The 25,868-nt window shown below is 44.6% G+C and overlaps 1 protein-coding gene across 1 annotated transcript in view; it reads right to left on the reverse strand.

The window, feature by feature from the left end:
• Nucleotides 1-5,736: 5,736 nt before the first annotated feature.
• The window catches only part of itpr2 (inositol 1,4,5-trisphosphate receptor, type 2), a 136,119-nt gene continuing 115,987 nt past the window's right edge, over nt 5,737-25,868 (reverse strand). Inside the window, exons 29-31 of the mRNA XM_087999698.1 lie at nt 17,573-17,733; nt 14,099-14,260; nt 5,737-9,243 (exon numbers count right to left, since the gene is read on the reverse strand). Coding sequence (XP_087855824.1) covers nt 9,154-9,243; nt 14,099-14,260; nt 17,573-17,733 — 413 coding nt within the window. The 3' untranslated portion in view covers nt 5,737-9,153. The remainder of the gene's footprint in view (nt 9,244-14,098; nt 14,261-17,572; nt 17,734-25,868) is intronic.

A 25,868-nucleotide genomic window follows, 5' to 3' on the forward strand; every position in this document is an offset into this window, starting at 1 on the left:
GTGGGTGGCACCGAGATCAGAGGCTACACTCTCAGACCCACAGCTGGCTCGAGATTGGCAGTTCCAGTTCAGTCAGTCAGATCTGTGTTTACGCAGCGTGGCTCCAATGCTTCCTGCTTTCAGGGGAGCTCAAAGGGATGCCAACTCTGATACAATCCCAGAGGCTTCATCGCCTGGCCTCCCAGATACAGCCACTCTACCCACGCTCTTCCCCCACCCCCACAACCATTCATCACCCGACACCGTGAGGTTCCATCGGCTGATGTTCTCGCCTGATCAGGTGACAGCTGCTTATGTTAATGTACTTAACCTCAAAGAAAGTAGGTTGGGAGCCCTTGGCCGCTCAGTATATCTTCTTGGCAGCTGTTTCAAGGAAGTCTGAGCACCTAAAAGGAGGCAAAGTGGGGAGACGGAGGGATGGGGAGGAAGGAAAACTGTGGGATCAAAAGAGAGGCTGAGGGGTTGGAGGGACTGAGGGCAGGGAGTGGAAGGGAAGATCAAGGTCGTGGAAAAGGGGTAGACAGAGTTGTTATCAATGATGACAGGGAGCCATAGGGCCCAAGGAACCTTCACTCCACTTGTAATTCAGGGTGACTCACAGAAGTTGCAGTCACCGATAGTAACAATTATAACTTGCAGATTTCTCTCAGAACCAAGTGTTGCCATAATTTCCTGATACGACACTGAGGTCACTGGTATTAATTTCCCACTGTTTTATCTGTAGCTAACTGTAATCCTGCTGGCAGTCATTCGGAAGCTGCCCCCAGAGTCACAGGCACTGCACAAGTTGCTGTGATTATCCCTGAACCCTTTTAATAGGCCTGATCTCTGTCCTTATCTCCTCAGAGTCTGTCTACGCATATCCGTGATGATCTGAAACGGGAGCTGCCTTGGTTAAGAAGTCAAGCATGGGTAATCCAAGATGGAGGACGGGAAAACCTTCTGGCTGTAAGAGCTGCTCCTTTTTTTGAGGTATTTTAGGTGCTGGAGGTGATTCCCTCGAACTCCAGGAGCAGCAATTACTGTTTTATATGCTGTTGTATTGTTTTCGAACTTTGGAAAAAAAAAGTCAAAACAACAGCAGTTTTAAAAGGGAGAAGAGCAGACAAAGGAAGCACATGGTGAGGACAGTGCAGGGGAGAGAGAGAGAGAACCTGCACAGTTACTGCCTTTGCTGTTTTTGAATTCATGTGTCGCTGGACATCGGAGTGTGTCTGGGAAAATTAACAAACAGTGAATTTCACAACTAATCTTGGAGGAAACTGTTTGGGCAAAGTTCACAACACAGAATCAGATAAGTTAATTGTTGTTTTAAGTCTGTCCAAGAGAAAGGCTGTATTAGTGAGTACAGTGGGTTTTTGGAGATAAGTCTCTTGATTAAACTTAAAATATAAGCCATAGCTATTAATTTAACCTGGGGCAGTGTTTGTAGAGGAATCAGACGGTGTTATTTTCTGGGTCTGTAGATTGTGAAGGAGCAAAAATGGCCTTTGCAGTGATATGTACTTCTTGTCAGATGTGGGAGTTTAAAGAGAGTTTAAGGGTTACTGCGGATTATATCTGCCATAAATGCTGTTGGATGCAAATCTTATCAGATCGAATGGATCGGTTAGGGAGACAGATAGAAGCGATGAGGAATTTGCAACAGCAACAGTATGTGATGGATGGTCGTTATAGGAAGGGGGAAAGTCTCAGATACAGTCACATAGATGGGTTAACTCCAGGAAGGGAGAGAGAGGTCGGCACCTAGGGCAGGAGTCTTTTGTGGATATCCCCATTTCAAACATTTATGCTGTTTTGGAAAATGTAGGGGGTGATGGATTCTCAGGGGAACGTAGCACGAACAGCCAAGTTTCTGGTATTGAGACTGGCTCGAATGAAACGAGGGGTACGTCGGCTTCCAAGTGATCAATTGTGTGAGGGGATTCTCTAGTCCGAGGTACAGACAGACGTTTCTGTGGCCAGCAGAGAAAAAACAGAATGGTGTGTTGTTTCCCTGGTGCCAGGATCAAGGATGTCTCAGAGAGGGTGCAGAATGTTCTCACGAGGGAGAGGGCCAGCAAGAGGTCATTGTCCACATTGGAACCAATGATATAGGAAGGGAAAAGGATGAGATTCTGAAGAGAGATTACAGAGAGTTAGGCAGAAATTTAAAAAGGAGGTCCTCAAGGGTAGTAATATCTGGATTACTCCCAGTGCTACGAGCTAGTGAGGGCAGGAATAGGAGGATAGAGCAGATGAATGCATGGCTGAGGAGCTGGTGTATGGGAGAAGGATTCACATTCTCGGATCATTGGAATCTCTTTTGGGGTAGAAGTGACCTGTACAAGGAGGACAGATTGCACCTAAATTGGAAGGGGACTAATATACTGGCAGGGGAATTTGGTAGAACTGCTTGGGAGGATTTAAACTAGTAAGGTGGGAGGTTGGGACCCAGGGAGATAGTGAGGAAAGAGATTGATCTGAGACAGGTACAGCTGGGAACAGAAGAGAGTCAAACAGTCAGGGCAGGCAGGGACAATGTAGGACTAATAAATTAAACTGCATTTATTTCAATGCAAGGGGCCTAACAGGGAAGGCAGATGAACTCAGGGCATGGTTAGGACATGGGACTGGGATATCATAGCAATTACAGAAACATGGCTCAGGGATGGGCAGGACTGGCAGCTTAATATTCCAGGATACAAATGCTATAGGAAGGATAGAAAGGGAGGCAAGAGAGGAGGGGGAGTGGCATTTTTGATAAGGGATAGCATTACAGCTGTGCTGAGGGAGGATATTCCCGGAAATACATCCAGGGAAGTTATTTGGGTGGAACTGAGAAATAAGAAAGGGATGATCACCTTATTGGGATTGTATTATAGACCCCTCAATAGTCAGAGGGAAATTGAGAAACAAACTTGTAAGGAGATCTCAGCTATCTGTAAGAATAATAGGGTGGTTATGGTAGGGGATTTTAACTTTCCAAACATCGACTGGGACTGCCATTGTGTTAAAGGTTTAGATGGAGAGGAATTTATTAAGTGTATACAAGACAACTTTCTGATTCAGTATGTGGATGTACCTACTAGAGAAGGTGCAAAACATGACCTACTCTTGGGAAATAAGGCAGAGCAGGTGACTGAGGTATCAGTGGGGGAGCACTTTGGGGCCAGCGACCATAATTCTATTTATTTCAAAATAGTGATAGAAAAGGATCGACCAGATCTAAAAGTTGAAGTTCTAAATTGGAGAAAGGCCAGTTTTGACGGTATTAGGCAAGAACCTTTGAAAGCTGATTGGAGGCAGATGTTCGCAGGTAAAGGGACGGTTGGAAAATGGGAAGCCTTCAGAAATGAGATAAGAATCCAGAAAAAGGGGACATGAGATAGCGTTTGCAAATAAAATTAAGGAGAATCCAAAGGGTTTTTACAAATATATTAAGTACAAAAGGGTAACTAGGAAGACAATAGGGCCCCTCAAAGATCAGCAAGGCGGCCTGTGTGTCGAGCCACAGAAAATGGGGGAGATACTAAATGGATATAAACTGAGCAGATGAGATTACAGGAAAAATGAGGGTGGTACATGTATGGAATGAGCTGCCAGAGGATGTGGTGGAGGCTGATACAATTGCAACATTTAAGAGGCATTTGGATAGGTATATGAATAGGAAGGGTTTGGAGGGATATGGGCTGGGTGCTGGCAGGTGGGACTAGATTGGGTTGGGATATCTGGTCGGTGTGGACAGGTTGGCCTGAAGGGTCTGTTTCCATGCTGTACACATCTCTGGGACTCCATGTTGCTGTGGACGAAGTTGGAACACTTTTTCTTTATTTTTTTTCTGCCTTTATATTCTATGATTTGGGTTATTTTTCTGTGCTTTGAAATGGTGCCATGATGTGGAGGAGCTGGTTTTGGACTGGGGTGGACAAAGTTAAAAATCATATAACTCAAGGTTATCTTGAGAATGTGACTTAAAAGAAGTTCTGGGATTTACATATTAATGAATTTAAACCTGCAACCCATTCTAAAAGATGCAAGACTTAACAGCTATCTATGTTTGTTCAATATATCGTTTCAGTTGCATCGCACTGTGATCTTTTGCTATAAATTCTGTGTCTTATGATCCTGTTTCACAGCTACCTGATGAAGGAGCAGCGCTCTGAAAGCTAGTGCTTCCAAATAAACCTGTTGGACTATAACTTGGTGTTGCGTGATTTTTAATTTTAAAATGGTGCCAGAGAGTGGTGACACTATACCATGCTGTTCACTGTATTTTGTAACAAGACACGTGACAATAAATAAATCAAATCAAATCAATCCAAGTTAAACCAGTCAGGGCTAATCGCTACTTGGGCTGCACACATCAAAAACTGACTGACCCAACCTGTGGAATGGGACAGAGAGCAGTGAGCAGTGGGCAGTGCACACACAGGGCAGGACTAATCGCCCCAGGTACAGCTCCAACATTTTGAAACTATTCATTGAACTTAGACTTGCTACAGGAAAGGGGATTAGATTACATTACAGTGTGGAAACAGGCCCTTCGGCCCAACAAGCCCACACCGACCCGCCGAAGCGCAACCCACCCATACCCCTACATTTACCCCTTACCTAACACTACGGGCAATTTAGCATGGCCAATTCACCTGACCTGCACACCTTTGGACTGTGGGAGGAAACCAGAGCACCCGGAGGAAACCCACGCAGACACGGGGAGAACGTGCAAACTCCACACGGTCAGTCGCCTGAGGCGGGAATTGAACCCGGGTCTCTGGCGCTGAGAGGCAGCAGTGCTAACCACTGTGCCACCGTGCCGCCCCATGTGAGAGAGTCCTTAGGATGACAGTGCGAGAGAGGTCCGTTTGCTCCCTCCCACTGATCATTTTTCCTGTAATCTCATCTGCTCAGTTTATAATCCACTCTATCAAATGTTTATCCCATTTCAGTTTAGGATCTGGTCTCTCTGTCGACAACTTTTCATGGCAGACTACCTGACTGTCTAATATGCCTCAGATCAGAAACCTTCTTCCTCCCTCCGCCTGGTTTGTTCCAATGAGGACTGCTGGTTTTTGGACTCAGACACCGAAATCCTCAGGTTTCCCTCAGCCCGTTATAGGCTGCAACTGCTGTCACACCCACTCGCTCAGCATCAACTCCTGGTACTGCCAGTCCGGCAGAGGATGCTGAGAAATGCGAAGTCCTTGCTGCCTTTGAATTCCCTGAATTCTGCTGAATATCACCCCGGCAGATGGGAACAAAGTGCCAATTCCCTCCCTACTCCCACTACTTGCAGAGACGGGAGTCCTTCAGAGTCAGTTTGAATTATAAGGAGGGGTTGGATAGGGTGGGACTTTATTCCTGCATCATAGGAGACTGAGGGTTGACCAGGTAGAGGTCTACAAAATCACGAGAGGCATTGATAACCACAGCTTTTCCCCATGGTACGGGAGTCTAAAACTAGTACGCAAGTTAGCTCGCTGAGCTGGAAGGTTTGTTTTCAGACATTTCGTCACCATGACAAGGTAACATCATCCATGAGAGTCTCCTGTGAAGTGTTGGTGGTATGTCCTGCCTCTTGGTTTCTTAAGCAATGTCATTAAGTGTATCAAATGCCTTCTTCACCACCCTGTCTACTTGTGACTCCACTTTCAACTTTGCTTCATAGATGCTGCCAGACCTGTTGAGTTCCTCCAGCATCTTGTTTAAATTTTAGATTTCTGGCATATTTTGTGTTTTGCATTAAACACTCTTCACTTAAAAAAAAGATAAGCTTTATTAGTTTCAGATAAAAACACAACATCCAGTCAGAACCAGTTAAGATTTCCCCTCTTTTTAAAAGGACATACAAATAAATCCCAGTTAGAAAGACTCACAAATGATGATTGAATTGGAGATTTGCGTTGCCTCTTAACTATTTTGCAGTTCATGCAACATATTCAAATTAAAACCATATAAATACCACATTTAAAAAAAAAAGAAAAAAAATCAAACCATTTCAGCTTCTTGGTGCAGCAAAATATCTCAGTGATTACCACCATTAATGTACAAAATTCAACCTTTAAATGTCATACACCCTTTGTAGTACAATTGGTTCACAGCATAAAAAATACTTTTTCTGCTTTAGTACCTTTGCAAGTTAAACAACCTCAAAAGGTTAGATACATTCAAAAGTGGTTTTAAGAAAACAAAAGTGACTTTAGTCAAGATGTGTAGCCGGGAACTTGGCAGTGTAATTCCCAGCATTCTGGATAATTCCAAACTGGATACGTTCTGCATTCCCAGAGTATGAAGCATTCTTTGTTATTGCTTTGACTTGCCTCCCTCTCCTCTTGAATCAAAACAGTTTAGCTCACAATATAGGCTTTCCACCACAGTTCAAATATACATCATGTGGAATCACACATTGGTCGAAATTACTCATTTTGTTTTGTTCCAGTTGCCCCCAGGAATCAAATATTTGGCAACGTGCGACTGGTGCATGGACTCCACTTACTCTGGCTAAAATACTTAGTGTTGTCTCACAATTCATTGCAGGATGTGCGGACTTGAAGTTCACAAGTCGGCTGCAGGACCCTGAAGACTGCCGTTTTACACTTTAACTCAATTAACCTAACCTTTTTGACGGACACAACGTGGGCGGCACGGTGGCACAATGGTTAGCACTGCTGCCTCACAGCGCCAGAGACCCGGGTTCAATTCCCGCCTCAGGCGACTCTCTGTGTGGAGTTTGCACATTCTCCCTGTGTCTGCGTGGGTTTCCTCCGGGTGCTCCGGTTTCCTCCCACAGTCCAGGTCAGGTGAATTGGCCATGCTAAATTGCCCGTAGTGTTAGGTGCAGGGGTAAATGTAGGGGAATGGGTCTGGGTGGGTTGCGCTTCGGCAGGTCGGTGTGGACTTGTTGGGCCGAAGGGCCTGTTTCCACACTAAGTAATCTAATCTAAAATCACAAATTGACCGCACAGGCTAGGAATCCTACTGGAATTCTACAAAGCACAAGTAAGTTTGACGAAATACTCCCCATTTGTCTACATAAGTAGAATGCCAACAACACTCAAGCAGCTCGACACCATCCAGGAAAAACTCCTTTCCCATTAAATCCCCCACCTTCAACACTCACTCTCCTGCACTGATGCCCCGGAGCAGCAGTATGTAATATCTACACTACAGGAATCCAAAGCTCCTTAGACAGCACCTTCCAAACCAACAATCACCACCATCTAGAAAGACAAAGGCAACAGATATATGGGACCCCCCCACCCCCCACCAAGCCACTCAGCACAACAACTGTGAAGAAAGTGTATACTGATCCTGTGACAGTACATGGCATTTATGGCAAGTAGGAAGGATCAGGTAAATTTGTGACACTGAATGCAGAGAGAATACTCCTCTGACAGATGTTCAAAAACGATGGAAGGAATCTGACAGGACTATCTGACTCCTGATTTCATGATAATCTTGGTCCAAAGATGGCCAAAAAAACTGGACTCCGGAGGTGAGGTGACAGCAATGGCCCTTGACATCAAGGCTACGTTTGACTGAGTGTGGGCTCAAACAGCCTAGCAAAACTGGAGTCAATGGAAATCAGGGGGTAAACTCTCTATTGGTTGGATTACACCTGGTACAATGGTTGTTGGAGGTGAATCATCATAATTCTTGAATATTGCTGCAGGAGACTCACCTATTTCCAATTAATTAATTAAAAACCCCTTTACTGACGATTGCACAATGTTCAGTACTGCATGCCACTCCTCAGACACTGAAACAGTTCATGTCTATCTACAGCAATGCCCTAACACACTCAGGTTTGGGACAGTAATTGATAAGGAACATTTGTACCACCCTAGGGCCATGCAATCACCATCTTCAATAAGAGCGAATCTAACAACCATCCCTGACATTCAATGGCTACTACTGAAGCCCACCGCCGACCCATCAACATCCAGGCAGTCAGGCAGAAGTTCGACTGGCCAATCACATCAATGCCATCGCTACCAGAGCAGATCAGAGACATGGAGTTCAGTGGGAAACAGCTAATCTGCCAATTCCCTAAAATAACTGCAGCACCAAGGAGGTACAGGATAAAGTATATGGTAGCATTCTTTCCACTTGATTGGATGACAGTAGTAGCAGCAACACAAGAAACTCAATACCTGCCACAGCAGAGCAAAATTGACTGGCACCTCAACCTTTAGCTTAATCTTTCACGACCATGCAATGTGAATGTATCACCTACCACATACAGAATACACCACAGCGTCTTGCCAAAGCCTCACCTGAAACTGTGATCCGCTGCAGTTACTAAAAGCAAGGACACCGCAGGGTTCCCCTTCCCCAGTTTTCTCACACCATCATGGCTTGGTCATATGCTATCGTCCATTCATTATTATAGGGTCAAAATCCTTCACATTTCTTTGTAAGGCTACTACTGCTAAACACAATGAATTTGAGAGGATGGCCACTACCACCTTCTTAAAGGGAACCAGGAATGGGAGATAAATGCTGCCAATACCCTCATCCCGAGAATGAATAAACAGAGTCGATGGTATAGTGGGGTATTGTCATGGATTAGTAAGCTGGAGACCCAGGTTAAAATCTGATCATCACAGTTGGTTGAATTCGAACTCAAAGATCTGGAATTAAAAGAAAATGGTAATGATGACAAAAAACCCTGATTCATTAATGTTCTTATAGGGAAGGGAATCTGCTGTCCTACCTAGTCTGGCCTACATGTGACTCCAGGCCCATAGCAACGTGGTTAGCTCTTAAATGCCATCTGGGCAAATTATATTGGTTTAGCCAATGATGCCCACATGGATTAATAAACAAATAATAATTCCACAATCTTGCAATCAGGAGTGAGACAACATTGAGTATTTTGATGATGGATGTGAAGTGTGGGAGGCGGATTAGGATCATGAGGAAGACAAATGGAATGCTAGGGAAGCTGGCTGGCAGGAATGCACCAGTAGGAAGGCAATGTTTGGAAGTTGTGGACAACATTGCTACGATAGATAATAAGGTAGGCTGTGTCGAACTTTCCAAATGGCTTCAAATCCAGTTATTTAAGGTATTTTTCTTCTAAATGGAGCTGGTGTCTCAACGACAACCTTATTTGCCCCCAGAAGGCAATCTGGTGGAATCTTGTTCCAAACGCCAATGTCCCATTGGCCCTCAATGTGGTGCAGCCACGTGATGGTTCAGCTGAGGTGTGTTTGGCCCCAGAAAGCCCAGGCGTTGCTTGTTCTTTCGTTGCTCGGTCATCTGCAGAGGAAAATAAAAACCTGCATCAAAAATAGAATTACGCAGCAAAGCTTTGCCAGCTGTCTGGAAATGAGATCTCCAATTTCTCCACAGCTCTGAAAATCTTAATTGAACCTACCTTTCTCATCAATCTGTTTAGAGATGTTATTACACACCTCTGGAGTAAGTGGGATATGAACCCAGGCCTTTCAGTCCAAGGGCAGGGATACTATCACTGTGCCACAATAGACACCCCCGTCTCCATCAGCTTCTTTTTATTTAACCTAATTTCATAATCAACCTGTTCAGAGATGTTATTACACACCTCTGGAACAGGTGGGACTTGATCCAGGGGCAGGAACACTACCACTGCATCACAAAGCCCCCCCCCCACCTCACCTTTGTTTTTATTTGACACTACCACTACTCCAGAAGAGGAACCTTCCATTTTTCCAACTTTATAAGAACAAGAGGAAACCATTCAGCTCCTTGACCCTGTTTCATCATTCTATAATTCCTGATCTGTGACCTAATTTCCTTTCTCTGCATGATCCCCCATCCCTTAGTTTGTCATGAGACAAAGCTACACTGATCCCAGATTTAAAGTTCAGAAGTGACCCAGAATCAATTGCTGTTTGTGGTACAGTGTTCCAATATTTCACCAGGGCTTTGTGCGTAGACATCTTTCCTAATGTCATACTGTATGGGCCTGGCTAAAACGTTAAGACACTTCTCCCTCGGTCCCAGGTTCCTTAATGAACAGAAATAACCTCTCGGTCTCCTCGAGATTGAGGAGGTGAAACATAGACTGGCTGACAGCTTTGCAGAAGACGTATGCTCTGTTCACAAAAATGACCACAAGGTTCCAGTTGCCTTCAATACACCACCCCGTTCCCTGAGCAGCATCTGTGTCTCAGGCCTGCTATGGTGATCCAGTGCTCCTCAGCGCATACAGGAAGAACGGCACCTCCTTCAATAATTTTAGAGCACCTTCTCCCACGACCTTCCGCCAACCCCCCCCCGGCACCAGGCCTTGTCATCACATCGGCTGCTGCCACCAACAACCCACCGGCAGCCACAAACGGTCCCCATTAACAGCTATTCATTCCCCCAGACTGATCTTAACCCATTTTTTCTGCTCCCATCTGTTTTTCTCTCTCTCTCTGGGTTCCAATGTCCACCTACTGTTTACTGTCCTACCTCCCCCACCCCTCCTCTAGCCTAAACACAAACCTGCCGCAGGGAGTGGAGTGTTTTATTTCACCAGGTCAGGCAGCATCCGAGGAGCAGGAATATCGACATTTCGGGCAGGAGCCCTTCATCAGGAAACTGATGATTCCTGATGAAGGGCTCCTGCCCAGAACATCAATTTCCTGCTCCTTGGATGCTGCCTGACCTGCTGTGATTTTCCAGCACCACTCTAATTTTGCCTCTAATCTCCAGCATCTGCAGTCCTCACTTTCGCCTGGTTTATTTCCCCTTCCGACTCTATTTTGATTTAATCCCTGCCCTCCCCTTCACTCTTTTGAACATTTAGCACTACCCTTTGTCGAGAAGGGCACTGCTTGTCACAGGCCACTCTGGTGTTTACTTTCGTCCTGGTGGTGGAATGTAAATGAAGATTTATGCAACTGTTGTTCTTCACTGTGTCCTACACCTGCACACACACAACATGGGTGCTGGGGAATAAATAAGCACTATCGCTGTTAGGAGGTAATGTGGGGGTTTTTAAGAAAAACAACGAAAAATAAGGAAAGGGGAAGAAAAGCCGAAAATGTGTTGCTGGAAAAGCGCAGCAGGTCAGGCAGCATCCAAGGAGCAGGAGAATCGACATTTCAGGAATGAGGAAAGTCCAGCAGGCTAAGATAAAAGGTAGGGAGGAGGGACCTGGGGGAGGGGCATTGGAAAGGCGCTGGTTGGAAGGAGGTTAAGGTGAGGGTGATAGGCCGGAGTGGGGTGGGGGCGGAGAGGTCAGGAAGAAGATTGCAGGTTAGGAGCTTCTGGGCAGAGGAGATAACCTGGGGTGTGCAGAGAGAGAGAGGGACTCACTGAAATCCTTGTAGAGGGAGGAAGAGAGCTTCTTCGAGGAAGGCATCCTTGTAAGAGGATTCGCAGTAGGTTAAGATCTTCTAGGAGAAAGTGAGGACTGCAGATGCTGGAGATCAGAGCTGAAAATGTGTTGCTGGAAAAGCGCAGCAGGTCAGGCAACACATTTTCAGCTCTGATCTCCAGCATCTGCAGTCCTCACTTTCTCAAAGGGGAAAAAACCCTATAACCAGGAGATTTAGAATAAAAAAATATAAACAGAGGATGATTAGAATCTCCTCAGAAAAAGAAAGAAAAATAAAATATACCAACCTTTTCCTGGCTACTATCAGTTCTGAAGGAGGGTGAATAGTCATAGAGATGTACAGCATGGAAACAGACCCCTTTGGTCCAACCCGTCCATGCCGACCCAATCTAGTCCCACCTGCCAGCACCCGGCCCATATCCTTTCCTATTCATATACCCATCCAAATGCCTCTTAAATGTTGCAATTGTACCAGCCTCCACCACATCCTCTGGCAGCTCATTCCATACACGTACCACCCTCTCTGTGTGAAAATGTTGCCCCTAGGTCTCTTTTATATCTTTCCTCTCTCACCCTAAACCCACGCCCTCTAGTTCTGGACACCCCCACCCCAGGGAAAAGACTTTGTCTATTTATCCTATCCATGCCTCTCAATTTTGTAAACCTCTATAAGGTCACCCCTCAGCCTCTGACGCTCCAGGGAAAACAGCCCCAGCCTGTTCAGCCTCTCCCTAAAGCTCAAATCCTCCAACCCTGGCAACATTCTTGTAAATCTTTTCAAGTTTCACAACATCTTTCCGATAGGAAGGAGACCAGAATTGTACACAATATTCCAACAGTGGCCTAACCCATGTCCTGTACAGCCGAAACATGACCTCCCAACTCCTGTACTCAATACTCTGACCAATAAAGGAAAGCATACCAAACACCTCCTTCACTATCCTATCTACCTGCAACTCCACTTTCAAGGAGCTATGAACCTGCACTCCAAGGTCTCTTTGTTCAGCAACACTCCCTAAGACCGTACCATTAAGTGTATAAATCCTGCTAAGATTTGCTTTCCCAAAACGCAGCACCTCGCATTTATCTGAATTAAACTCCATCTGCCACTTCTCAGCCCATTGGCCCATCTGGTCCAGATCCTGTTGTAATCTGAGGTAACCCTCTTCACTGTCCACTACACCTCCAATTTTGGTGTTATCTGTAAACTTACTAACTGTATCTCTTATGCTCACATCCAAATCATTTATTTAATGATAAAAAGTAGAGGGCCCAGCACCGATCCTTGTGGCACTCCACTGGTCACAGGCCTCCAGTCTGAAAATCAACCCTCCACCACCACCCTCTGTCTTCTACCTTTGAGCCAGTTCTGGATCCAAATGGCTAGTTCTCCCTGTATTCCATGAGATCTAACCTTGCTAATCAGTCTCCCATGGGGAACCTTGTCGAACGCCTTACTGAAGTCCACATAGATCACATCTACTGCTCTGCCCTCATCAATCTTCTTTGTTACTTCTTCAAAAAACTCAATCAAGTTTGTGAGACATGATTTCCCACGCACAAAGCCATGTTGACTATCCCTAATCAGTCCATGCCTTTCCAAATACATGTACATCCTGTCCCTCAGGATTCCCTCCAACAACTTGCCCGACGTCAGGCTCACTGGTCTATAGTTCCCTGGCTTGTCTTTACCGCCCTTCTTAAACAGGAGCACCGCGTTTGCCAACCTCCAGTCTTCCAGCACCTCACCTGTGACTATCGATGATACAAATATCTCAGCAAGAGGCCCAGCAATCACTTCTCTAGTTTCCCACAGAGTTCTTGGCTACACCTGATCAGGTCCTAGGGATTTATCCACCTTTAACCGTTTCAAGACATCCAGCACTTCCTCCTCTATAATCTGGACATTTTGCAAGATGTCACCATCTATTTCCCTACAGTCTATATCTTCCACATCCTTTTCCACAGTAAATACTGATGCAAAACATTCATTTAGTATCTCTCCCATTTCCTGTGGCTCCACCAAACGCCGCCTTACTGATCTTTGAGGGGCCCTATTCTCTCCCTAGTTACCCTTTTGTCCTTAATATATTTGTAAAACCCCTTTGGATTCTCCTTAATTCTATTTGCCAAAGCTATCTCATGTCCCCTTTTTGCCCTCCTGATCTCCCACTCCTGAAACATTAATTCTGCTTTCTCTCCACCTCCCACTCCTGAAACATTAACTCTGCTTTCTCTCCACAGATGCTGCCAGACCTGCAGAGCTTTTCCCGCAATTTCTGATTTTATTTCAGATTTCCAGCACCCGCAGTTCTTTGTTTTTTTTCTCCCCCAAGAAACATTTCCTTTCAATTCACCACTGATCTTTTAAAAACTCAATGACTGTGATCTAAAACCGAGGGAATATAACCACAGTTTGTTTCATTGCTTCTTGTAGTTTAAGTATTTCAGTCTCTGAGATAGTGAGGACTTCAGGTGCTGGAACATCAGTGTTGATAAAATATGGAGCTGGAAAAAGCATAGGCTCAGAGGAGCAGGAGAGGCAATGTTTTGGTCAGGGCCCTTCATCAGGACTCAAGTATTTCAGTCTAATCCATTGTATTGTGATCCCTTCAAGCCCCAGTAGATCCTATTGAAGGTATGGTGGCCAGCAGTGGTCATAAATACTCCAAGTGGGGTCTGAATCTGCTTTCACCTCCCTCTTCAGGTTAAGATCACAATAAAATAATTTCTCCTTCACCTGGCTGTTTCGCCAAGCTCCCCCTAGCCCCCCGGCACCAATGTTTCTAGATAGTATTTCTTTACCTGTTCCTTCAGTTCGGACAGCTGGCCGGACAGTTGCATCACCAGGTTCATGGTTGACTCCAACTTATCCTGCAAACTTCGGATTTCATTCTGCTCGCTATCGCCTTCGTTGCTGACCAATGATATGGCACGCATCCGGGGGAACCAATCCAGGTTCTTCTCCTGAAACCAACCGTGGAAGCGTGTGAGGGATTTAAGAATGGAGCTTGGAATTCCTTTGTCTAACTGGGATCTGTTAATTATAGAATCTCCTCAGTGTGGATAGAGGCCATTCGCCCCATTGAGTCTGCACCAATCCTCCGAACAACATCCCACCCAGACCTACCGTATTTGCCAACTAGTCTGCACATCCCTGGTACATTGGCCCGTAGTGACCAAGGCCAATTCACCTGACCTGCCCATCTTTGGACTGTGGGAGGAAACCGGAGCATCCGGAGGAAACCCACGCAGACACTGGGAGAATGTGCAAACTCAATACAGATAGTCACCTGAGACAGGAATTGAACCTGGGTCCCTGGCACCATGAGGCAGAAGTGCTAACCACTGAGCTACTGCACCGTCTGTCATGTTCAACCCATGAATGGAAGAAAGCCTTTAATGACCTTGGTAAGTCACGAATTACAGCCACTGAGTGTTTTTTGAACTGCAGTCACTGTTATGATGTTAAAAACTTGAATATTAATTAGTGCTGGATATTTATAGAAACACCGAAAATAGAGTAGGAGTAGGCCATTCAGCCCTTCAAGCCTGCTCCACCATAGCTAACCATCCAACTCAGTCTTCTGTTTCCTCTTTCTCTTCATACATTTTGATCTCCTTAGCTCTCAGGACTATAATCGAACTTCTTCTTGAAAATCAACCACTTTCTGTAATAGAGAATTCCACAGGCTGACCACACCCTGGGTGAAGACTCTGCTTCTTATCTCAGTCCTGAAAGGCCTACCCAGCATCCTTAAAACGGGACCCCTGGTTCTCGACTCCCTGGTCACTGGGAACATCCTTCCTGTGTTTATCCTGTCAAGTCCTGTGAGATTTCTGTGAGAGTCTCCCATCCTACGTCATTTTTAACAATGATTGCTTGATAACTCTAGTCTCACGAAAAGAAAACAGGATCATGTCTAATTAAAAATATGGAGGTGTGTAGTGCCTTTAATGCAGATAAATGTTCTGAGTTACCTCACAGAAATATAATCAAATTCACAACTACTTAGAATAGAAAAACTCAGCTTTTCTTCAGATAATGCCATGGGAAATTTTACTTCACATTGAGAGAGCAATAGAACATAATTTTTTTAAAATTCGATACCAATTTTTTCATGTCAGTTGAAAATATAGGAATGAAGGCCTGAAGAAACTGTTATCGAGTCATACAGCACGGAAAACAGACCCTTTAGTCCAACTAGTCCATTCCGATCATGTTCCCAAACTAAAGTAGCCCCACCTGCCTGCATTTGGCCCATATCCCTCCAAACCTTTCCTATTCATGTACTTATCCAAATGCCTCTTAAACTTTGTAATTGTACCTGCTTCCACCACTTCCTCTGGCGGTTCATTCCACACATGAACCACACTCAATAATCCTATCTCCTCCAGGATAAATGGTTGTGATGCTTTGAAATTTGGCAAAATTTGTGAAAAGCTTTGGTCAGGGTAATCTTGTACGTGTCAAGAGTTTTGAAGAGCAAAAGCTGACTTGACTGAAATATACAATCTCCTGAGGGGGTTTGACAGAGCGGGTGTGGAGATGGCATTTCCTACTGTGGGACAATCTAGAACAAGGAGTCACTGTTTAAAAATAAAGAGTCACTGTTAAAGATAGAGAAAAGGAAGACTTTTAAAAAACAAATCACAAAGGGTTGAGTGCCTTTGGAATTTTCTTTCTCAAAAAGCAGTGGAGCAGAAGCTTTGCATCTTTTTTTTTAAGGCTGAGGTAGACAGATTCTTAATAAGCAAGGGAGTGAAAGATATTCAGGAATGTGGAGTAATGTAGATCAGCCATGACCTTACTGTCAGAGTAGGCTTGAGTGGCCTACTCCTGCTCCTAATTCATGTCTCTATATAAAGTTTCAACAGCATGGGTCTCTTTTTTATTTCCAGCAGGATTCAAGTTTTATATGACCCAACAACGACCTATACTGGACAGCAAGAACAGGACATGACCATTTATTCAGTTTCTGGTTGATCTGTAGCTTAATTCTGACTTAAGTGCCTTGTTTCCACGACCTTAAAAACAGCCCTGCATTGACCAGCCTTGTGTATTTGTTCACATGCATTACAGTACTTTTCCCATTAGAGAAAGCACCATGATATAGGGATACTATAGATAACAAAGCTTTGCTGTCAGCCTGTGCTGTGATTTAAATGGTTAGGGTTGATTAAGGAAAAAAACCTGATTTTGATACTTTGAAAAACAACCAATCTTGAAAGGGATCTATACTGGGTTGAAACAGATGACCAACTACCTGCACCCTTACACTGACTGACAGGCATTCTGAAATGAGAACCTACTGTTCTTTCTTTCCCAGACAGTAGCTAATCGTTTGTACAGCCTAGACTGTTAACAATTGGCTGAATTTCAAGTGCAAATTGGTTTTGACACAGGACTCAATACATTAGTCTGACAACAACTGAGAGTCACAAGGAGTCACAATAACAAAAACTGTCCCCTTGATATAGTTTCTTGTTTGCTGACAGACACTAATAAGATTACAAAGACATGTTTCTTCTACGTTTCAGAATGTATTTTTTGTATTGGATGAAATGGGTAATGGGAGATTGATTTGCTTCTTATGGAATTTGAAATATTTTGCATTAAATTGCATGGAATCTGAAGACTTCATTGTGCCAATCCAGGTGAGGGCTATGGCGAGGCAAGGGTACAGAGGTCAGTCTGAGAGGGCGTGTGTAGGCATGGGAGTCGGAGGGGTTTGCAGAAGTTTGGGGGGGGGGGCGTTTTGAACACTTGGAGGCCGGGATGCAGAGTTGGAAACCTAAGTGGCTATTCTAACAGGCCTACCCCCAAAAAAACAAAAACAGGCTCACTCTCTCCAACTCTCAACCTGCACTGTCAACACAGCCCTACTGTTAACAGGCAACAATGGTATGTCAAGTCACACGTATATTGCGTGGGCAGTTTGCCAGGAACAAAAGACCACAGACAGAGCTTCCCGGAGGCCCAGTGGAAGACTTTATCCCTAGGAAATTACAGCATGCTCAATAGGAACATGCACTATTACAACTGCAATTTCCAAACACTGGTCTTTTCCGTGGGTCACATCTGTATTTGTAGTAGACTAATGGATAGAGATTGACTGTTGCAATCCTGGCCAACAATACCACTCTTGGATTACCAGGATGGTAACATTTTAACTAGATTAACCTTGGCTTTCTCACACTGAATAAGTCCTCAGGCTCAAAGAACTAGTGATAAACTAGCAGCATTCACATTATCCCACTGGATGTCGCAGGACTCACCCTGATCATTTGTGCCACGTAACTTTCAGGTCCAGTGTACTCAGTCGGATCTTTGACTTTGATTAAGACGATGAAATATAAATAATACCACATATTGTGTTCAACCTTGATGTGCTCTTCAAAAGAAACTGTCTTGTTATCAAACTTGTCTCTTTCAAGTCCTGCAAACAAAAGTTCACAAGAATTCATTAGTTATTTGTACTTGTGAATTAGTCTTGGGCTTGCTGATGGTTTAGTCCTTGAAGCACTGGGTTTGACCAGAATGGCTAAGCTTTACCCTCCACATGGATGTACATTTGGGGGAGCTCAGGGGTATACATCTATGTTCTCATCAAGTTGCTTATACTAATGTAACTGGGTCTTATTTAGTGCCTATCCACCAACAAGACATCAGCACCAAAAGCAAACTAACAGGCTGGAATTGTCAAATGGGTTGAAGCAGAGAGGTTATGCAATCAGAACTCGGGTCACTGGGTTCATACGTTCACACAATGAAGGTACAGGAGTGTCAGTAGAGCTACTAACATGGGGTTGGACATATTCCAGGGTGGCACAATGGCAGGGTGGTTAGCACTGCTGCCTCACATTGCCAGAGACCTGGGTTCAATTCCAGCCTTGGGTGACACTGTGTGGACATGCTCCCAGTTTCTGCGTGGGTTTCCTCCAGTTGCTCTGGTTTCCTCCCACAGTCCAAAGATGTGCAGGTTAGGTGGATTGGCCATTCCATAGTGCCCAGGGTGGTGGGTTAATCATGGTAAATACAAGGTTATGGGGATGGGATAGGGATTTAGGTCTGGGTACGATGCTCTTTGGAGGGTCAGTGCAGACTCAATGGGCCAAATGGCCTCTTATTGCACTATAGGGTTAGTAAGCATGCTCACACTCCACCCACCAGGATGAGAACACAGCGGACATAATGAATGAATGAATGAATCAATCAATCAAGGGGACAGATGTGGAAGGCTTCTCAGCCTGAACAATTTCATTGATACAACTCAGACGGTTCTAACTCATGTACTGTATAAGGCAGTACAATAAACCCTTTATTAGTTAACTTTCCCCAGCTCTCGAGTTCTCTCCTGGTCAGAGACCAAACATGGGGACTCCCACAAACACAACACTGTAGGCCACCATAATGAGGGACCGAAAGCCCACAGCCTTGTGGGAAACCGAGTCCCATTTCGGCCTGATGGAGAGCTTCACAAACCCACAGAAAAAGCCCTGCCCTTTTCAGTTCCGCAGTCTCCTCTTCTCCTTCACTGGCACTCCTTGTGATGCAGGATGACATTTTTTTTTCCACTCCAGAGTTGTGGTTCCCAAGGTGATTAAACAACCCAGTGCTGGATCCACACACCTTGGCATTGCTATAGGCCAGCGAAGCTGAACACTATGGCAAAGCTCAGAAACAAAGAGGCTTTTTAGCACAGGAGACACATGTGTGCAATGCCTCAAAGGGTAGGGGAAGCAGCGTCAGTCACAGCTTGCAAAGGGGAACTGGATCAGTAAAGAAAAGGATAAAATGTGCAGGATTTCAGGGAAGTGCTGGGGTGTGCTGTTGAGAGACAGTGGAACCAACGTTACATTATCCTGGCGACAGGACAATGCAGGCTAAAAGATCTCATTCTGTCTGCAACCATTCACAATGGAAATAAACTTTACAAGTTATACTGGACAGGTGAGCAGATTAAATCAGTCAGGATGGGGGAAACTTTAACAACAGAAGCAATAAAAGAACAGATTGCTTCTATTACACATTTATCATTTTGTCATAGTCATAGAGACAATACAGCACAGAAACTGACCCTGTTCTAACTTGTCCATGTCAACTAGATATCCTAAATTAGTCCCATTTACCAGCATTTGACTCATATCCTTCTCAACCCTTCCTATTTATTTATAACTTGCTCTCTCTTCTCCTTCCTCAATTCTGAATGAAAAGACGAGCACATTTCTTACATCCCATCCTTTGACAAGTACCTGTAGATGATGAGCATGAGGTGGAGTGCAGACAGAGAGAGGTGATGGCCTAATGGTATTATCCATGAGGCTATTAATTCAGAGGTGAGAGTGTGGGGTGCTGGAAAAGCACAGCAGCTCAGGCAGCATCTGAGGAGCAGGAGAATCGACGTTTCGGGCAGGAAATGAGCGCTACTAAGCAGTCCTGACTTTCTCCTATTAATTCAGAGATCCAGGTTCGGGAATCCGGGTTCAAATCCTGACTCAGTAGATGGTGGAATTTGAATTCAATAAAAAGAAAATCTGGAACAATGACCTTTGTTGACCCTCAGGAAAGTCTATCTGGTTCATTGAAATCTTTTCCTGCCTCGGGAGCCTGTCTGTGTGGAGTTTGCACAGTCAGTCAGTGACACCCACATCTTGTGAATGTATAAAGAAAGTAGATTTACTCTAAAAACCAGGAGATTCTCAAGCACCTGCTGGGCCTGAGGAGCTGGCAGAGAGGTACAAGATTAGATTAGGTTAGACTCCCTACAGTGGGGAAACAGGCCATTTGGCCCAACAAGTCCACACCAACCCTCTGAAGAGTAACCCACCCAGACCCATTCCCCTACCCTCTTACTAATGCACCTAACACTCTGGGCAATTTAGCAAGGCCAATCCACCCTAATCTGCGCATCATTGGACTGTGGGAGGAAACCGGAGCACCCAGAGGAAACCGACAAAGATATGGGGAGAACGTGCAAACTCCACACAGACAGACAGTCACCCAAGGCAGGTTTGAACCTGGGTCCCCTGGCGCTGTGAGGCAACAGTGCTAACCACGGAGCCACTGTGCCACCTTAGTGGTACACTCGGCAGAAAAAGGACAGATAGGAAGCTTAAACAATGAGGCTGTGAACAGCATGGAGGCCTTATCAAACAGGAATGATGCATCCAGGACATCAGAATGATCTAAAATGTTTTACAAGCAACACAGTGCTTTATAACGTATTTACTGGTGTAAAGTAGGAAATACTTGCAGCCACTGTGTACATACATAGGATCAGAGAGAGCAATGACCTAGGTGACCAGATAAAAACAGAAAGACATGTGGATGCTGGAAATGACAAGCAAAAACAGAAGATACTGGAAAAACCGTTTCGTGAAGGGTCACCAGACCTGAAACGTTAACTCTGATTTCTGTTCACAGATGCTGCCAGACCTGCTAAGTTTTTCCAGCAACTTCATCAGGGATAATTAGTTTTCTGTTCTGTTACTTCAGGCCTAAACGTTAGCCCAGGAATGGGAGAACTTCTCTGCGCTTCTTCGATTATTGCTGTGGGATCCTCACATGCACCTAGACAGCAGACCCCTTGGTTTAATGTCTTTCTGTATGAAGGCAGCACTGACTTCCTGAACACTGCATTGAAATCCCAGCTCAGACCTCTGGAGTGGCGCTCGAACCCACAATTCCCTGAGTCAGAGGCCAAATACTGACCATGTGGGCCAAAACGGACATGGTGTATACAACTGTTTAGATGTTGGGAGCATTCTCTATTCTTCCACGGGTAAGGCCAGCATTTATACTGTCTCCTTGGACTGAGGGGGGCTTACTGTGCAATGATGTAGCTGTGGAGTTACGTACAGGTCAGACTAGATTGACGGGCAGATTTCCTTCGCTAAAAGCAGGCAGAGTCGATTTTGGGCTGGTCTAGTACCTGGCAGCATTGTTGGTATCTGCATTGGTGAGGTCCAGGGAGGACCCATAGAGATGAGGGCATTGGAGGAGGACAGATGGCACAAACCGTGCTGACTTTTATCCCAGGGGCAGCAGTGCGGTGAAGGGGACTCATGGTCACCAGGCCCAAGGCCAGTGATGGAGCACTTAAAATGGAGGACCGTAAGTAGGACATTTTCTTAACTTCTTCATTTCTTTCTGCCTTTGTATTCTATAGTTTGGTTTATTTTTCTGTGTTTTAAGATGGTGCCGGAAAGTGGCGACACTGTACAGCATTTTTCACTGTACACATGACAATAAATAAATCAAAGATAACATTAGCCCATTGATGAACCAGATGGACTTTTACATGATTCCACAGTTCGTCATTACTGAGACGAGCTTTGTATTTCAGTTTTTATTATTGATTTTAGATTGCACCAGTATCTATGGTGGGATTTGAACCCAGGTCTCTGGGATATTACATTGGACTTCTGAATGACTGGTCAAATGACATTACAGTCAGTTCTTCTATAACGCGATGGTTGCACTCTTGTGCAACCCTGCAATATAGAAAAATCACACTTTAGAAACAGCGCTTAAAGTGTTGGCGATGTAATAGTGTTACAGCCAACGCATGTTTTAGAAATAGCGTCTGCAATTCGTCAATCATGTTACAGTGAATTCACGTTGATGAAACAATAATCCCCCAACAATATCTGCAAATTAAAAAGGCAATGAGGATTCTGCATATTGTTCATGAGGCACTTAACCATAACAGCAAGGGCATTTATAAAGGATATTGATTAGGCTACAGTTTAAAATGTGTACCATTCTAGACATTTCATTGCAGGAGGACTATCCGAACTGATGCTAAAGGACAGTGGATGATTCATTTGAGCAAGACCTTTTTTCCAAAAGTCCTCCAAAAAGTCTGGGAGAAAATCCAATAAAGTGATAAAAGGTTTTTTTTAAGACAGAATAAAATGTGGAAATATCATCAAGAGAGTCAAGAGAGCAGAGGAGCAGTTGGGGGCAAATGCTTTCATAGAGAGGATCATTAGAATTTGGAGTGTGTTGTTGCTGACACTATTACATCATTTAAATGATAACTGGAAATGCAAACATTTAACATTTCCCATCGGGAAGAGTATAGAACAACTGCATCAAGACCCTTCAACACTCACATTAGTGCTACCCCCTCCCTGCACAGTGTAGTCACGCACAAAATAAATCTGAATTCATAGCAAGTACTTTTTGAATAGAATACCAAAACCAGAACTGGAACTTTTGATATGAATTATGAAGCCTTTCCTTCCAAACATTATTGCGGAATTATGATTTAGTTTAATGGACTGCAAAGAGATTTCTACATCATGAGGATTAAAGAATGACTGAAATTCCTGCTTTTATCTTTGGTAATGGACCATGATTCAGCACTTTGTTCACTACAGAGGTCTTCAGAACATAATTTGGAACAAGTTGGAGGACAAAAGTAATGAGATCCATGAAATCAATAATAAACACTAAAAGGAGTAATATTACTGCACTAGAAATCTTGGCTCTATCAAGTTAAATATGATAATTTTCTCTAGAGATGATTTACTGAACTAATCCAGAGATGCTGATAACACAAGTATAAATCCCACCCCAGCAGTCTGAGCATTTAAAAAGCTGCTATCAGTTAAAGGTAGGGGGGAGGGGTGGTGCATCAGACTGTCAAAATACTAGAAAATTTAATGTTCACTTTTAGGATGGAGGCATCACTGGCCGATCCATGATTTATTGCTCATTCTCATTTGCACTGGAAATGGTGGTGAGCTGCCTTCTTGAACTGCTGCAGTCCAATGTGATGTGGGTTGACCCACAATGACCTTAGGTGGGGAATTCCGGGATTTTGACTCCACGACAGTGAAGGACCTGCGATATATTTCCAAGACCAGATGGTGAGTGGGGAGGGGAACGTGCAGGGGGTGTTGCTCCCATGTATCTGCTGTTCTCGTCCTTCTAGATGGAAGTGGTCATGGGCTTGGAAGGTGCTATCTAAGGAGGCTTGGTGAGTGACTAGTGTACTAATGTCCTTCAGGAAAGGAAAACTTAATCGATCTGCATTACATGCAAAGGGGGTGGCACGGTGGCTCAGTGGTCAGCACTGCTGCCTCATGGTGCCAGGGATCTGGGTTCGATTCCAGCCTCGGGTGAATATCTGTGTGGAGTTTGCACATTCTCCCAGAGTCTGCGTGGGTTTCCTCTGGGTCCTCCAATCTCCTCCTACAATCCAAAGATCTGCCGGTTAGGTGAATTGGCCATGCTAAATTGCCCGTAGTATTCAAGGATGTGTAGGTTAGGTGTGTTAGTCAGGGGTAAATGTAGGATAATAGGGGAGGAGAATGGATCTGGGTGGGTTACTCTTCAGAGGGTCAGTGTGGACTTGTTAGGCTGAAGGGCCTGTTTCCACACTAAGGATTCTATGAGATATCCCACATTAAACTGCCCCCTGAGGTAGCCTGTTGGAATAATCTCAAAAAAGATTTAAATTTGTATCACCTGCAATTAGTATCCTGGCAGTGGAGGTGCTGCAGCCACTGGTTGGAGGGTGTAATTACAGTGGGACAAGTTTATCTGGGCACTTTGTATGAGAACTGTAATCATAGGAATTTTATGTTAAAAATAAATAGGGATACAATTATGTCTGCAAGGTCATTTATCCCACCTGTTTTAACCACATTTCTCAAAGACAATACTTAGTCTGTTGTGTAGGCGTTAATAACCCCACCTGAAATTCTTTCTTAAAAACAAAATTTAGTCATACTTCTCAGATTTAGTCAAACAAAGAACAAAAACAGAATTTGCTGGAGGAGCTCAGCAGTTCAAGCAGCATCTGTAGAGAGAGAAGGGTCACTGGACTCGAAACATCAACTCAGGTTCTTTCTTCACAGATGCTGCTCGACCTGCTGAGTTTCTCCAGCAGCACTTCCTGTTCCTGTCAGACTTGGCGATGGGTGAGTTACTTGCACCCTGCAATGTGCAAACAAACCTACCTGGAATTTTGGTAATGTTTCAGCCAATCTGCTTCTAAATGCTGTGTTGGGTGGGGGTGGGGGTGGGGGGGTGTGCGACTAAGAATTGAGTGGAGAATAAGATAAACCATAAACAGTCAGCCCTGTCTCGAGACCAATCAGGAAAACGAGCTGGAACCGTATTGTAATGAGCTGTTGGAATCATTGTGCACCTATCCACTGGCAATGTGGGCAAAGCCAGTGTGATTTGGGTGGAGTAAGGATGAGGCACTGAAACCAAGTAGTGCTGGAAATCACAGTGGAACAGGCAGCATCCGAGGAGAAAAAGCAAGCTAAAGTTTCAAATCCTGGTGACTTTTAATCAGAGCTCATGTGACAGAGAGGGGAGTAGCTTCATACATTAGTGGGGGGGGGTGGAGTTCCGAGGGAGAAAGGGTGCTGATCATGCACATTAAATGATTGGAATGTGGGATCGGCAGAACAATGGTCTGTCTAACTGCCGGACTGGAAAGAAGACTATCCCACTGGAGTTTCGGGGGGGGGGGGGGGGGGGATGGTGACAACAAGTAAAGCCAAAAGGAAGGGAAGGAGTGGGAATAAGTTCACAATCTGAAGGTGTTGAAGTCAATGTTAAGTTCGGAAGTTGGAAAGTGCTTCGTCTGAAGATGAGGTGTTGTTCCTCCAGTTTGCGCCGTGATTCACTGCAGCATGCCAAGAGTGAGTTACTTCTGTTGATTAGCATCGTTGCTTCTGGCTGGTTAATGCACCCCATCCTATACCTGTAACCATTCGGAGATTTCCCTAGAGGAACCAGCGGTCTGCTGTTGCAACAACATAAACAAACATACCTTGGGCAAGGGTGGGAACTGGCAATAACAAATCCAGCCCATTTGATACTGCCTTCATTATTCATTAGGAGCAGAGGAAGGCGAGGTACAAATTCACAATCACCTAGTTTGTGCCAATATCAAAGCTGCATTGAAGCCCAGATGCTTTCGCTCCCCACGAGAAGGTGCACCTTGTCATTTAAAATGGAACTTGAGTTTCTGCAAAGCGGACTTAATATTTCAAAAAGATTTACAAGGATGTTCTCAGGGTTGGAGATTTGAGCTATAGGGAGCAGCTTAACAGGCTGGGGCTATTTTCCCTGGAGCGTCGGAGGCTGAGAGGTGACCTTATAGAGGTTTAAAAACTCATGAGGACATTGGATAGAGTGAATAGCCAAAGTCTTTTCCTTGAAGGGGGAGTCTAAAACTAGAGGGCATAGGTTTAAGGTGAGAGGGAAGAGATTTAAAAAGGGACCGCAGGGGCAGCTTTTTCCACACAGAGGGTGGTGCGTGAATGGAATGAGCTGCCAGAGGAAGTGGTGGAGGCTGGTACAATTGCAACATTTAAAAGGCATCTGGATGGGTATATGAATAGGAAAGTTTTGAGGGATATGGGCCAAGATGATTTTAGGATATCTGGTCGGCATGGACAAGTTGGACTGAAGGGTCTGTTTCTGCGCTGTACATCTTTATGACTATGTGAAGACATGCATTGTACTTTGCAGTTTTCCAGAGACAAGCCTAAAGCCCATTTGAATCACCCCACCCAGGAGCAGATAAGCAAAAGGACATAA

This window comes from Chiloscyllium plagiosum, unplaced genomic scaffold, assembly GCF_037043375.1.
Source record: "Chiloscyllium plagiosum isolate Xiang-an unplaced genomic scaffold, Cpla_swu_hap1 HiC_scaffold_23, whole genome shotgun sequence".
Lineage (NCBI taxonomy): Eukaryota > Metazoa > Chordata > Chondrichthyes > Orectolobiformes > Hemiscylliidae > Chiloscyllium > Chiloscyllium plagiosum.